General features: G+C 49.4%; 1 protein-coding gene across 8 annotated transcripts in view; it reads left to right on the top strand.

Moving 5' to 3' along the window:
* BCORL1 (BCL6 corepressor like 1) overlaps positions 1-15,622 on the top strand; it is a 65,564-nt gene that overhangs the window by 25,179 nt on the left and 24,763 nt on the right. For 6 of the 8 annotated variants that reach the window (XM_037059307.1, XM_037059306.1, XM_037059309.1 and 3 more), the window contains 5 exons: positions 501-591; positions 856-4,128; positions 8,738-8,903; positions 9,968-10,048; positions 12,038-12,427. In XM_037059307.1, the coding sequence (XP_036915202.1) occupies positions 501-591; positions 856-4,128; positions 8,738-8,903; positions 9,968-10,048; positions 12,038-12,427 (4,001 nt within the window). The remainder of the gene's footprint in view (positions 1-500; positions 592-855; positions 4,129-8,737; positions 8,904-9,967; positions 10,049-12,037; positions 12,428-15,622) is intronic. The other 2 variants (XM_037059314.1, XM_037059313.1) reach the window with 2 other exon arrangements.

Raw genomic sequence — 15,622 nt, forward strand, 5'->3', positions numbered from 1 at the left:
GTTATTTGTTTTAGGAAAGGATTACCCTTATGGTACCTGCAGCCCGCTTCCCTAATAGACTTAAAATAAGATTGCATTTAAGAGAAGAGCAGTTTGTTTGCCTTTTGAGAGTTCCTGTGAATCACCTTTCTAAGCCTTTCTGGCAATACCCAGTACCTCCTAGATGGTTACTTTGAAGGGTAAGCTCTCGGGACAAGGAAAAGGTGCTGGGGCGTCTTTCACACTCTTGGTGAGAGCTCTAGAGAACAGAATACACGGCCCAAAGAGGGGGGGAGTCCATAGATGTCAGACTGGGCTCCTTTGCAAGAACTTGCAAAGTTGGTATGGAGGCTCCGGTTTGCAACCTGGACCCTTCAGTCCCTTGTGATTTCCCCCAAGCCACCATGGGAAGCCAGACAGCAAGGTTATGGAAACCCAGGCAGGCAGGGGGAGTTCTGGGGAAGGTGGTAGCCCAAAGACCAGGCTTCATGTCCCTTCTCTGGTTGTGTCTCCCATGCTAGAAGAGCACCTCTTTCTGATGAGGAGTCCACGACAGGTGACTGCCAGCGCTTTGGATCTCAGGAGTTTTGTGTCAGCAGCACTTTTTCCAAGGTAAGGGGCCACCTGCCAAAGGGTGGAGCTGAACTACACAGGTGACGTACCCAGTCTGTCATTTTCAGGAAAGGGACAGGAAGGGGCAGGGTATTTCCTAGGAGTTGCTGTATGTGAGACAAATTTGCTAGCTGCTCTTTGCTTCTGCCGAGACCCGGTTAGTCAAGTTGCGAAGAGGACCAGTGGTCGCGTCTCCAAGGCCTTGGGACACTTGCATGATCCACAGAAAGCTACTAAGATGGGCACGCTGCTTTGTCATTGCAGGTGGAGTTCACAGCAGTTGGAAGTGGCAGCAATGCCCGGGGGGCAGACCCAGATGGCAGTGCAACAGAAAAACTTGGGCACAAGTCAGAAGACAAGCCTGACGACCCCCAGCAGAAGATGGACTATGCTGGGAATGTGGCAGAGGCTGAGGGCCTCTTGGTGCCCCTGAGCAGCCCGGGAGACGGGCTCAAGGTCTCCTCTCCTGAAGGCGCTGAGGCCAGCACCAACAGGGCTGACTGCTCCTGGACTCCCCTCAGCACACAAATGAGCAAACAGGTGGACTGCTCGCCCACCGGGGTAAAGGTTTTGGATTCTCGGCATGGTGTTGGGGAGAAAAATACTTTCATTTTGGCAACTCTGGGAACTGGAGTGCCCGTGGAGGGAACCCTGCCTCTGGTTACCACTAACTTTAGTACGCTGCCAGCACCCATCTGCCCCCCTGCTCCTAGTTCTGCCTCTGTCCCCCCATCTGTTCCGGATCCATTCCAGGTTTCCCTCTCTGTCCCCACCCCGGTGCCCCACTCAGGGCTAGTTCCTGTCCAGGTTTCCCCTTCGGTTTCAGCTCCTTCCCCTCCCTTAGCACCGGTCCCAGCTCTGGCTCCGGCACCACCATCAGTGCCCACGCTCATCTCTGATTCAAACCCCCTCTCGGTTTCGGCCTCAGTCCTGGTGCCTGTGCCAGCTTCTGCTCCCCTTTCGGGCCCTGTTCCCCTGTCAGCTCCAGCCCCTACTGCCCTTTCAGTCTCAGTTTCAGCTCCTTCTCTGGCCTTGATCCAGGCTCCTGTGCCCCCTTCAGCTCCAACCCTGGTCCTCACGACTGTCCCCACTCCAGTTCTGGCTCCCATGCCGGCGTCCACACCTCCCGCAGCTCCTGGCCCTCCGTCAGTGCCCATGGCCACTCCAACCCCATCCTCTGGCCCGCCTTCCACCCCCACCCTCATCCCTGCCTTTGCTCCTACACCGGTGCCTGCACCCACCCCAGCTCCAATCTTTACTCCAGCCCCCACGCCCATGCCGGCTGCCACGCCAACTGCCATTGCCACGTCTGCACCCATCCCGGCCTCCTTTAGTTTGAGTCGAGTGTGTTTTCCTGCAGCTCAGGCACCAGCTATGCAAAAAGTCCCCCTGTCATTTCAGCCAGGGACAGTGCTGACACCGAGCCAGCCACTAGTGTATATCCCACCTCCAAGCTGTGGGCAGCCGCTCAGTGTGGCCACACTGCCAACCACTCTGGGGGTCTCCTCCACTCTTACACTCCCTGTCCTGCCATCCTACCTACAGGACAGGTGTCTCCCTGGCGTGCTGGCCTCCCCAGAGCTACGGTCTTGCCCATATGCATTTTCTGTAGCCCGGCCTCTGACTTCAGATTCTAAGCTGGTCTCTCTGGAGGTGAACAGGCTTCCGTGTGCGTCCCCATCCAGCAGCACCAGCACCCAGCCTGCGCCTGATGGCGTCCCTGGACCTTTGGCAGATACTTCCCTCACCACTGCTTCTGCCAAGGTGCTTCCAACGCCACAGCCTTTGCTGCCAGCCCCCAGCGTGAGCTCAGCCCCACCGCACCCCACCAAGATGTCAGGTGGCACTGAGCAGCAAGCAGAAGGGACTTCCGTCACTTTCTCTCCCCTCAAGTCACCTCCACAGCTGGAGCGAGAGATGGCCTCTCCACCCGAGTGCAGCGAGATGCCCCTTGACCTCTCCTCTAAGTCCAACCGCCAGAAGCTTCCATTGCCGAACCAACGCAAGACACCCCCCATGCCTGTGTTGACCCCCGTGCACACCAGCAGTAAGGCCCTCTTGTCCACGGTCCTGTCTAGGTCTCAGCGCACAACCCAGGCTGCTGGCAGCAATGTCACCTCATGCCTGGGCTCCACTGCCTCGCCCTTCGTCATCTTTCCTGAGATTGTGAGGAATGGGGACCCGAGCACCTGGGTGAAGAACTCAACTGCACTGATCAGCACCATTCCTGGCACCTACGTGGGGGTGGCCAACCCAGTGCCTGCTTCATTGCTGCTGAACAAAGAGCCCAACCTGGGTCTCAATCGAGACCCCCGCCATCTCCCCAAGCAGGAGCCTATTTCCATCATTGATCAAGGAGAGCCTAAGAGCACTGGTGCTTCCTGTGGCAAGAAGGGCAGCCAGGCTGGGACTGAGGGACAGCCAAGCACAGTCAAGCGTTACACCCCAGCCCGTATCGCCCCAGGGCTGCCAGGCTGCCAAAGCAAGGAGCTTTCTCTGTGGAAGCCCACAGGGCCAGCAAATATTTACCCACGGTGTTCAGTTAACGGGAAACCCACCAGCACCCAGGTCCTGCCTGTTGGCTGGTCACCATACCACCAAGCATCTCTGCTTTCCATTGGCATTTCCAGTGCCGGACAGCTGACCCCCAGTCAGGGGCTGCCCAATAGGCCCACCAGCGTTGTTTCTGAGTTTTCTAGTGTGTCATCTCTTGGCCCCAGTGAAGCAGTACATGGACTTCCAGAGGGACAGCCACGGCCTGGGGGCCCTTTTGCTCCAGAGCAGGACACTGGCGCAAAGAACAAAACTTGCCGGATTGCTGCCAAGCCTTATGAAGAACAAGTCAACCCTGTCCTTCTGACTCTCAGCCCTCAGACAGGGACTCTCGCACTGTCTGTTCAGCCTAACAGCGGAGACATAAGGGTGAGTCAGGGGCCTGAGGAATCAGACAGCCACCTCTGCTCTGACAGTACTCCTAAGACAGAAGGCCCCCAGGGGACTTGTGGCCTGAAGCTGGCAGGAGACACAAAACCTAAGAACCAAGTGCTGGCCACCTACATGTCTCATGAGCTGGTCCTGGCCACCCCCCAGAACCTGCGCAAGATGCCCGAGCTGCCTTTGCTACCTCATGACAGCCGCCCCAAAGAACTCATTTTGGACGTGGTCCCAAGCGGCAAGAGGGGCTCCAGCACAGAACTTTCACAGCTTGGAAGCCAGGTGGACCTGGGGCGGGTGAAAATGGAGAAGGTGGATGGTGATGTTGTCTTCAATTTAGCCACCTGCCTCCGGGCTGATGGCCTCCCAGCAGCTCCCCAGCGGGGCCAAGCTGAAGTTCAGAGTAAGGCTGGGCAGACTCGAGTGAAACAGGAAAGCGTAGGGGTCTTTGCTTGCAAGAACAAGTGGCAGCCAGACTCAGTGGTGACCGATGGGGTGACCGAACCTCTGCCGCCTAATAAAATGAAGTGTGACAAAGACAAGGACGGTGAGGAGCAGCAACTGCAAGCCAAGGTCACAGCCCGGAGTTCCCATGGACCCAAGGTGAGTACAGGGCTAAGATGAGTACACGGTTGAGGGCAAGGCTGAGACACCAGTCGTCTGCTTTGTCCTGTAGGCATCAACCTGATTTAGCTGTGGCAGTGTTCTTAAGAAACTCTGTGAACTGAACTGATTGGAAGGCTCATATAAAGTGAATAATGACCTGCTGCCCCCCTTTCTAAGTCACATCTTCCTTATATGGTGTTTTAGCGTGGGGAGGGGCTGGCTGCATTTTGCAGGATGTGGGAAATGATTTGGTCTCTAAGGTGAGGGAAACCATTGTCCCAGATGAAGTTGGAAAGTGGGAAGACAGTATTGGCTAGGGACGTCAGTAACAGGGCCTTCCTAGCATAATCATTCCTCCTTTTCCTTTTCTGAGGTGACTGCTGGCCTCAAGAACTTGGGGCCAGGGAGGAAAGGGGCCTTTGATAGGGTTGTTCTCTGCACCACTGCAGGAGCCTGCTCAGGATTTGCTTGGAGTTTAGTGAGGCTAAAGCCAGTTTGGCTCCTGGGCTTATCCACCAGTTCTCTACCACTCCCCACCCAATGCTCAGGGTGGCAACTTTGGCGTGCTGCCCATTGGGAATTTGGTGTGCAAGGCAGCTGGACATCTGGACCTGGGTTCTTAATAGGCTCAAGGTGGTAGCAGAAAGATGGGCCAACAGGATTCAGCTCAAATCCAGTGGTCCTTTAGAGGTGATCCAAAGGCTATTGGTGAACCAAGGAGATTCTCGGAGCAGTTGAGGCTAGGGCTCGTTCAAAATATGGAGCAACTTAAAGTTATGTTAACAAGCCTTCAAACTGAATGTTCATATACCTTATTTTGCCGTGTATAATGGACACTTTTTAGCCCAGATTTCTGAGGGATAAATAAGGGTGTGCATTATACATGAGTAGTACTAATTCTGTATCTATAATGCCATAAAATGAAAGATTGTTTTCCTGAAAGCTTGGGCCAAGAATGAGGGTGCACATTTTACATGGGAGACCATTAGACACAGCAGAGCACAGTACAATTGATACATAGATCGGTACCCAGAGCACCATGAATTTGTTTGTGGCCGAAGCTCTTTGTCTTTTTTGGACTATGGAGTGTTTTGAGAAGTGATGAGAGCTGTGGACCCTGTCCCTAGAAATCCTCAGAATTTTGCCAATAATTTCAAGGAGTTCATTGTCCTACTCCCTCCTTAAAGCCCATCTGTGGACTCCAGGTTAAGGACCTTGGGGACAGAATTGTGGTGGGTTTTAGTCAGTGACCTCACAACCATCTCTGTTGGCAGAGACATGCCAAGTAGGAACATAGCTCATTACATAGTAGAGCATTTGGTCAGGTAACTGCGATCTGCCTTTGGTTGGTAATAAGAATAATAATTCTATCATAGTTGTTACCATTTGTCAAACATTATCTAACTTAATCCTTTACAATAACCCTATGAAGTCAATGCTACACCCAACTTACAAATAAGAAGATAAAGGGAACAGAGTGAGTGCGTAAGTTAGCCAAGGTTACACAGCTACTAAATGGCCCAGCTGGAACTCAAACTCAGGTCTTGCTGGTTCCAAAGTTCATGTTCATCTTAGCTGTACCATGCTATCTTCCATTCTCCTTATGTGTCCCTGTTTCACTGACCACTTAGCAAGTGTTCGTTCAGCGGCGTCTACATGCCAGTCCCTCCCAGGCAGTAGGACTACGTGTCAGGAGAGTGGCATTGCATTTTGGTGAGGAGTGTGCTCTCTGGAGCTAGGCACAGTGCCTGCCTGAGTTTGGATCTCGGCCCTACTTCTTAGGGGAGTGATATCAGTCAAGTTCCTTAATCTCTCTGGCTCTCAGTTTTCTCATCCGCACAATGAGACAATAGTAGTGCTTATTCTAAGAAAAATACTAGTGTCTTACTCATAGGGCCTATGTAAAAGATTAAAGGAGAGGATGATGTGAAATATCCAGAATAGGCAAACCAATAGAGACAAAAAGTAGATAAGTGGTTGCCTAAGGTTGGTGGGGATGGGGAATTGGGGAGTGATGGCTTCATGGGGTTCTGGAACTAGATAGTAATGATGGTTCACAGAACTCTGTGACTGTATTAAAAACGATCGAATCATAAACTTAAATAAATGAATTGTATGTTGTATCTCAATAAATTATATGTCAACAAAGATGTTAAAAAAGATTAAATGAGGTGATATACGTAAATGCTGAGAACAGTGCCTGGCACATAGTAAGTGCTCAGTGAGGGGTAGCAGTCACTGTTACTATTGTTAGTAGTGCCAACAAAATTGACATGGTCCCTACTCTCATGGAGCTTATGCCTTGCAGTTGACTTGAGGACAGGTAGGCACTGCCTCTTCCTATATTGGATGAACAGTTGACTGGGCCCACTGACAGATGCAGAGGGCAGGGAGTGAAGTTAGAGAATCGGGGGCCTCGAAGCAGCCCTTAACCGGTGGCCTGTCATGATTTAATAAATGGCCACTTTTCAGGAGAGCGAATAACTTAGACATTTCTTTTCTTATGTTCCCTTTTCCTGAGAAAGAAACCACTGATAAGCAAACTGTGATCGGGGTTTAATTTGAAACAGCCCCACTCAGGGCATGGCCAAGGATCAGAAGAGCCGCCTGTCTGTAACACCACCTGCCCCAGGGCCTCGAAGAATCCTGAAGGGCCTTTGGAATCATCAGAAAAGGAAGAGTTCTGCTTCATCTGGCTCTGAGTGTATTTAATTGTTTTCTCATCCTTTGTAAAAATTTTTGGGAAACCTTTCAAAAGTCTCCTCACCGGAACATTCATCTTACACGGTGGCCCCAGCCTCCCAGAGTTTTGCCTAAGTTGGAGTGCGCACTATATTTTGACTCTCAGCGCTGCCCACACAGAAGATACAGGCAGAAATCCCTTCTAGATGTTGTAGTTGTTTTTGTCTGTCTTTGGACGTAAAAGTTAATGATCTGTACTTGAAAGAGCCAGCTAAAAATGATATTCAGAAATGTCCAGAATAAGCAAATCAATGGAGACATGTTCAAATTTACATGTCCTATGTAGGACACTTTCAAATTGATGTGCGTGGGACTTTATTCCCCCTGACTTAAGTAGTTTTTTTCTCTGGCCATACCTGAAGGTCAGACTTTCGGCGGCAGTTCCCCTTTTCTTTCGTCTTCAATTCTTTTTTTCTCCTAACATTTTGGTTTGTAGGAACTAGCAGCAAACACAGGGGTGCTGACTTGAACTTGAATAAGAAGCAGGAAGAGTTCATGGGATAGTTGGAGTCCCTGGAATTTGATGGGAAATAGTGACTTTCTTGATCCTGGACAATTGAGGTCCCCCTTCCCCTGGGAAATCTTCCATCAATAAGATATCTGCCATCTCCTTAGCTGGAGCTAGACAGCGATGACCTTCTGGAAGGCAGCATATGTGTCTGCTTTGGGGGAAAACAACTCTTTCTTCCTAGGGCTTGCTTTCATTGTTAAGACATTTTGCTTATTCTGCATTCCCTGGATGCTAGAATACCGGAAATCCCTACCTTGCCCTATTTCTTGCTTGGTGGCATGGAGAGATCGCAAAGCTCATGAGAATATGTGACTGTTAGACTGAGAATCTTCTTATGGTGTGTAAGCACAACCATGGTGCCTCTATGATGCTTCGGACGGTAGACGTGAGTTGGCCTGAGCGAAACAGTTGAGGACCGAAGTAGGGAAATAGAAGAGTGAGAGGCGATGTGAAAATGGCTCATGCTGGGAGCCAGGAGCACTGGGTCTTAGTCCCAGCTGCCACTCTTTGTCACTGCAAGCACTAACACACACGTTTGCCTGGTAAGCGGCAGCCCTTGAGCGAGTAGATGCTGTGGGCTGTATGTTGCCCTGGGCAGATCATTTAAGTTCTTGTCTTGGAGCCTGTTTCCTTGTCTGTTCAGTAGGGATGGTTTTAGCTTCCCTCTCAGGGTTGTTGGGGAGATCAGATCGAATAATAAAGATGAGAGTATTTTGAAAAGTTGGAAGTGCTGCAGAGTATAAAGTGGCTTTATTAATAATGCCTGGGCCTTTTTCATGTCTTTTGTAAGTGCGAGGAGATTTCTGTTGCTCCTATATCATGTTTTTCTTCTTGCCTAAGTTGAACTTTAGTTGCTGTTTTCTGGCATTAATTTGCATTTGAAAATAGAGAATTTTTCTTGAGTTGGCCCATAGAACAAATTCTTTTCAGTTGTCGGTGTCAATACCATGCTCAGTGAAGTTATATGAACAATGTAGTCACCCAACCTGCAGAAGAGGCATTTTCGTTTTCTGCCTGTCTCTCTATTGCTGTTTGGATATAGAGATTATGGGGCCTGACTTTGCACCTTTTAAAATGACTTTGAGTGTTTATTCAGCATGTGAATGCAGATTCTATAGACCTGTTTAAAATGATGGGGTATGGATGGCCAATGAGGATTAGCTAGGGCACAGGATTCAGTTCAGAAAACCTCTGTAGCACACACTGTGGAGGGCAGCAAGCAGCCCCTTCCTTCAGCTTCCACCTGGACAGCTCCTGTCCACATGTCAGAATCGGGGCACAGGGCTCAGCATTAGGAGAGCCTTCTTAAAAAGCACAACTAACCTCAGACCTGACCCTCTCTTCTCTTCACAGTGCCGGAAGCCATCTAGTGACTCCCAGGAACTCACCAAGAAAAGCTCCAGGGGGGTGTCAGATTCAGGAAAAGAGCACAATGGAGTCAGGGTAAAGCACAAGCACCGGAAGCCTGCCAAGCTGGAGTCCCAGTCTCCAGGAAAACGAGCAGAGGGCCAAGAAGAAGGTAGGCCCCCGAGTGCGGGCCCTCTGGGCTGGGCTGCAGAGGGATCATTCTGGCAGGCCAGGAGGAGGGACTCCGAGACTGACCAAAAAGTGAGACTTCCTCACTGTGGAAGGGGAGTATAATTGACACCTCTGAAATCAAAGGCAAGAGAGGAGGGAGAGGCGCCTTATTTGCCTCACCCTGGTTGCTAGAATAGGGCATACTCTGAAGGCTGAGAGAGGTGGTTTTCAGACAGACAAAAGTCAGTTCTGCAACGGATTAGGCAACCCATTACTCTGCAATAGATCTAGGCTCAGAGAAGAAATGGGTTTAATGAGGACTGAGGTGAAACAGCAGAATAGGGGTCCATCACACTGTGTCCTTTACCTTTGGTATATTTGAAAAGTCCCGATGTAGAAAAGCTAAAAATTAATAGCTAGCCAGCTGGAAGGGTGAAGGGTTTAGAGAAATTCTAAACCCTTATTATTTAGGGATACACAAGATGTTTAGGGTGGAGAGGTGTGTTCTTAACCTGTATTCTCTGCCACTAATAGTCCCTTGGCGCCCTGATCAGAAAGAGAAACCCAAGTATTTCTGCCCACAGTAGCCTGTGTTCATGGCCTTGCCCGCATGGCATGATCTGCCTCTTTTCTAGTCTCTTCTTAAATAGCAGTTACCCTCCGTCCGCTGCTTCCTGTTCCCTTCTTCCTGCCTCGCTCAATACTCTAAGATTCATTGAGGTTGCCCTTCTCTGGGACCTGCTCCAGCTCTGTTAGAACTTTGTGGAGGTGCAGTAGCCACACAGTCATACAGGCAGACTGGCCTTGTACTTTCTGGTGAATCTATTTGATGCACTGCCTTTTTTGGTGTCAGCAAAAGTGACCCTACTCCCAGTTTTTAAAAGCCACTGGGAAATGCTCCTTCTCTAAAAGAGATATGTAGGTGATAGCAGCATAAGGGGAGCTGAGGGAAAACACACACCCTCCCTTGACTTTCTCATCTGAGCCTCTCAGGGGGGCTTTCCAGTCCTTAGACTTCGATTGTGACATTTCTGCCTTCCGCCCTGAAACCACACATCACTTCAGGTTCCTTGGAGAAGAAAGCAAAGAGCAGTTTCCGTGACTTCATCCCCGTGGTTCTGAGCACCCGGACGCGCAGTCAGTCTGGTGAGTGAGCCTGCGGCTGTGGTCCATGTTGACACTGCCAGGAAAGGTAGAAATCCGGCCGAGTGATTTTGCGATTGGCCCAGGTGGAGACTTGGGAATTTCATTCACTGTGCCAAGATGCCCAGCTCCTGGTGGAAATGAGAGAGCCCAGGGCGGGGGCGGGAGAAGGAATTGCCCAAGATTTTACCATTGACTTAGCTTTTCAGAACAGGGATGTGACATCTTTTGTTGGCAGCCAGCGGTAGAGAGAGGAAAGGCCTGTGCCACTTAGGAAGACTGGTTCAACTCCAAGCTTTGGCATCTCGTGATTATTGGGGCCAGTCTCAGGCACAGACACTTAACCTTTGGGCCTCTGTCTTACTGCCCTGTGTGACAGACCTCATCAAAATCGGAAATGGTCATTGTATGGTCAGGGCCAGCAGAGTCACATTTGGTCCCCTGAATTTGTATTGGTCAGCCCCCAGTGTCTGTAAAAGGGTAGGCCTTTCTAGCCACTGCTCTTTTCTTCTAGCTGCCATGTTGGTACCTAGTGCTGGAAATAGTCACCCTGGTTCGCCCAGATTTTCATGCAAAGTAGATAGAATGGGAAAGCAGGACACAGCATAAACTCAGTTATCTGACATTATATTAACTTGGACCTCAGCACGCAGAGAGTGCCGTGGTAATTGGGGCTCGTAATGACAGCCTGGAGGCCTCACAAAATCCTGAAGTGTCCTCTGAATCATTGAAGAGTGATTACATTGTGGCCGGTGCCATTTTAGTGTTAAACACATTGTACTGCATTTGATTCTTTGGAAATTAGTGATTCCTGTGTGATCTCTATGGTGATTCTGTATTAACCAGAATATTAGATTAACCAGGACACCTTGTTCCTTGCCTGGTCTGTATAATGGAAAGTTTGCTGAATGTTTGCTGTCTTTAAGTGGCCTGACTGACTTGAAGCTTTGGTCAAGGGCCACTCTGTTTGCCTAGAACTGTTACTTTCTTCTGCTGACCTCACTTAGCTTTGGAGAGTGTTAAGTTAATAGCCAAGCCTTGGGAGAAGGAGGATGGTGTCTCAGATCTGCTTCTCAGGGAGATGTCAGATCCCCTGTAGTGCTAAACTGGGCCAATTTAGGATTGTACTTTTGTTGTTAGCAGAATTGAAGGAAGGAGTAGGAAGGAAGATGGCCTCTTGGTAAGGTGGCAGAAGAGGGCAGGAGAGGTACTATCATCCTGGGGTGGTGGGGAGTGGAGGGGGAAATGCTTTGCCAGCAGTGAGAAGCAGCTGCAGCTGGAGGGGACGGGGGAGGTACCAGACAGAAAGCTCCACTTCTGGACTCTTGGCCACTCAGTAGGAGGAGGGGTCAATGTAAGGGAAAAGGGTCTGGCTGAGGAACATTTAGGTGGGACACACCCAGGCACTGTCACAGGAAAGGAACTCCTCCTTGTTTTGCTTTTCCTGACACTTTTTTTTTTGGTGACTGATGTGTTTCTTTAGGGTGGCTCTGTCAGCAAAACTGGTGGTTACATAGTGAGCAGGGGTGGGGGTGCGCCATGCCATTCTGCCCTGCCTCACTTTCTTCTAAACCTTAATATCCCCAAAGTCAGGGACCTGTGGCCCTCTCCTGCCACCTCACAAAATGCTTGGCACCTTGTAAGCCCTAAGTAAGAGTCTGTGGAATGAAACAGAGTGGCAGCGTGGATGAGGAAGGGTGTGTGGTTTGGATACTCGCTAGTTATGTGATATATTAGACTCTGTAAAGCACTAACAGGCAAATATCTCCTCTGAGCCTCAAAACAGGCCTGTGAGGTCAGTAAGGCAGAGAACAGTATCCCTATTTTCCAGATGAGGAAACAAAAGGAACTTTTCTACAGCATGCCGCTAATAACTGGCAGAGCCTGAACTCGAATCCAGACCTTCAAACTCCTAATCCAGGGCACTTGCTTCAACATGATACTTTGTCTCTTCAAAATGTACCTGACCACCTTCTGCACTTCCATCTGCAGGAAGCATCTGTAGCTCCTTTGCTGGAATGGCAGACAGTGACATGGGAAGCCAGGAAGTCTTCCCCACAGAAGAGGAAGAGGAGGTGACCCCCATCCCAGCTAAGCGTCGGAAGGTGAGAAAGACCCAACGAGACACCCAATATCGCAGCCACCATGCCCAGGATAAGACTCTGTTGAGCCAGGGCCGCAGGCACCTGTGTCGAGCCCGCGAAATGCCCTGGAGAACAGAGGCTGCCCGGCAGATGTGGGACACCAATGAGGAGGAGGAAGAAGATGAAGAGGAAGGTCTAGTGAAGAGGAAGAAACGGAGACGGCAGAAGAACCGAAAATATCAGACTGGGGAGTACCTGACTGAGCAAGAAGAAGAGCAGCAGCAGAAAGGGAGAGCAGGTAAGGTCAGCCAGGGGATGCTGCCCCAGGGAGTTGCTGTCACCTGTCTCCAAGCCACAGTGAGTTTGACTTTGGAGTGCCCTTAGGCATCTTGGGTGTTCCAGCCTCTGCCTTCCCTATGCCTGGTAAAGGCCTCGGCACCCATGGAAACCGGGTGCTATGACCTCCAGCTGCCAGAGGGGGTCATTCAATGCCAGTCTGAAGTTTTGCCCTGGGGTTGAGATGGATTGAGTTCAGACTGAACTAAAAGTGAGCTGAGGACACGTAGGCCCAAGACCTCCAATGTCTTATAAAAGTCTGAACCTGTGGGCAAGGCCACAGTGACACACTGGCATGGTACAACTCAATACCAGGGAGTTCTCTGGTTTGCTTGAGGGAGTAGGGTCTTTAGGGAGGCCGGGCTCTCTCTCTCTCCTATAATTATAGATCCAAGAAGAAAGAGGGCATTAATTGGCTTTTCTGGGATGTCTCCAGATCCTAAACTAAAATAAAGTACAATGGTTTCCTCAACTTAACAGAAGAACTTCAAGTAGAAGGAGGTACAACTTTGCTTTCTCCCTTAAAACTACAAAGGCTTCTAAGAGGGAGGGTGAAGCTTTCATTCAGGTGACCTGAGGTGGCATTATTTGTTGGACAAGAGTTGGAAAAGCAGGCAGCCCAAGGAGAAAACCAGACTTTGTTCGGCCACATCAGACGCTATGGTATGTAATCATGGAGGCATAGCCTGTCACCTGGCTATATCAGTATATTTTGCTAAGTGCTGTTCAGTAGCATTCCTATAATGGATTTCTCGATGAGTCAAAAAACGAATCTCTGGGCTCCAAAATAAAAGCACCTCTGTCTCTCACTCTCTATCTCTGACCTCTGCCCTTGAAGCAACAATTGACTGTCTTCTGTAATGTATTCATCCTGAGCTACTGGTAAAGATCCATAATTTCCTGATTAGCGAAAATGAATACCGCATATGGAGGAGGTACTGGATACTGGACTTGCTATAATGCAAAGAAGGCTAAACCTCATTTCTGGCTCTGCTTAGAGACATACATGATACCCATCTCTACACTCAGGAGAGTAATTGAGCTAATTTTCATCACCTCTGAGGAACAATGGGGATAATTTTTCCTTTTTTCTGTCAGAGCCATAATGGATTGGTCAGGAATGAATTGTCAAGCCGCTGGCCGCAGCCACTTGTGTTAGGATGAAGAGGAGCTTTTGTATCACCAATCTTTTATAATGAGGGCTAGTTTCCTATAAACTTGGGAGCTTCTTATTGAACCTAGGAGCTTTTGAAATCAGAAGAACCTTTGAGTTGCCTGGTCCAGTTTTCCATCTGATACAGAGACCCCACCGCACACTTGGGCTGGTAGACTTTCTTTAAATAGCTCCAGGAACATGGAGGACACTACTTAGCAAGGCCTCCTTTTTGACTTGGGGGCAGCTCTAGTTGTTGGCAAGTAGGTTGTTCTCCCTCCATCTCTATGTCTAAGCGTTTCCAGTGAGGCCGTTGGCTTTGGCATATGGTCTGGTCACCTTCCTCCAGATCTGATGGCAACGTCTTCATGAAGGAATTGCCTGGCAGACATCTCTCTTCTCAAAAAGAGCTTCTCTGATCCCTGCTATGACAAACTACCTATTTTTCAGTGCACATCAGAGAGTCAAGCAGAGGCCAAACTAGACAGGTCACCTTACTCCCATCTGAGCTTCACGACCTTCCCTTTGGTTCTGGGCTTGTGTTTTCTCCCTTTTTGACCTGCAGAGGGGATAGGAAGAGCCACTCCCACTCCCACACCTACGACCTCCACTCTCTGTTCCTTTCTGTGCTACTAGGAAGCCCTTGCTCCACCACAAATGAATAAACTCCAGAGCCTGCCCTGGCCTGGCTAACAGGGTAGGGGCTGCTGCTTTTTCTGTGGCATTGAATGCTGTAATATGACTTCCCCCTGTTTCCTGAGGTTCTCACAAGGCACGATTCTGTTCCTTCCTCTTTTGCCCCAGCCCAAACTTGTTGCATCAAAAGCCCTGGTCTAGAATATATTGCCTGGAAATGCCCTTACAACCCATCTAGTACAGTAGCTCTTAAGAAGGGTGTGGGGATCCACCAGTGGGTTGGGGCTAGTTAGGGGAAAGGGGTGGTGTAACAGCTGGCCTCCTAAAAGCTTTGTGTAACCTACAGCCCTCCCACATCTGGATATGCCCTTGGCAATGTCACATGTGACTTCTTGGATCTTGTACCACTCCCTCAGTTTACAAATGGAGAATCCAAGGCTGCAGTTATTCATTTAACAGACATGCTGATAATTTGCCATGTGCTAGGTAGGCATGGTGGTCAATCCTGTGGGGGAGATAAAGGACACATGGGCATGGCCCTACCTAAAGAACTTACACTTACATAATACAATAACAATGCCTCGTTCTTACTCACACTTGATAAAGGGGGTTTGAATATGTTACCTCATTTAATTCTTGAACGTTTTCCATGATGTGGATTATATTTTCCTCATTTTACAGGCATAGAAACTGAGGCTTGGGGGAGGTTATGACTTGTCTGCAACCAGTCACACAGCTACTGGCCGAGCCATGTAATACTAATGTCAGCTAAAGATAAGGGTAAAGCTAGTCTATCCCTTGTATATGTGGGGTGTAGGCCGGACCCGGGCAATGAGGCTCTTGGTAATGGGGTTCCCAGTGCCAACCAGGGATCTCTGCTCTGGAGCGGGAGAGAGCTGTAAGAATCACAAGCATACTTTTTCCAATTAAAAAGTGTCTTTTTTCAGTGAGCTCTGGCTAGAATTAAAGATGTCACCCAGTGCATTCCAGTAACTTGATTTCCAACCAAGTGAGCGGCAGGTTTCTGTGATTGCCCACCAGCTAAGTCCCCTTGGTACCTTCTGGTTTTAGGGAGTTTCTGTACCTTTAACCCTTGTGTCCTCATAGAGTGACCAACAGGGCAGTCAAGTGGATAAAAGTGAGGCTATGAAGGCAGTCTCCTACCATTTACTTTCCACCCCATTATGCTTCATCCTTCATTTCAGCAGAGCCTCTAAATTTGTTTTCATATTAGAATGGAGAAAGAGGCAAAGACGACATGGAGAAAACTGAAAGGAAGTTCCGATTTGCTCTGGGCTGTGGGGAAATCTTTTAAAAATTACCCTCATTTTTTGGACTTGCCTTTTGACCCAGCAATTCCACTGCTAG

Source organism: Sturnira hondurensis, unplaced genomic scaffold (assembly GCF_014824575.4).
Source record: "Sturnira hondurensis isolate 20B ecotype Veracruz unplaced genomic scaffold, ASM1482457v3 Scaffold0010803, whole genome shotgun sequence".
Lineage (NCBI taxonomy): Eukaryota > Metazoa > Chordata > Mammalia > Chiroptera > Phyllostomidae > Sturnira > Sturnira hondurensis.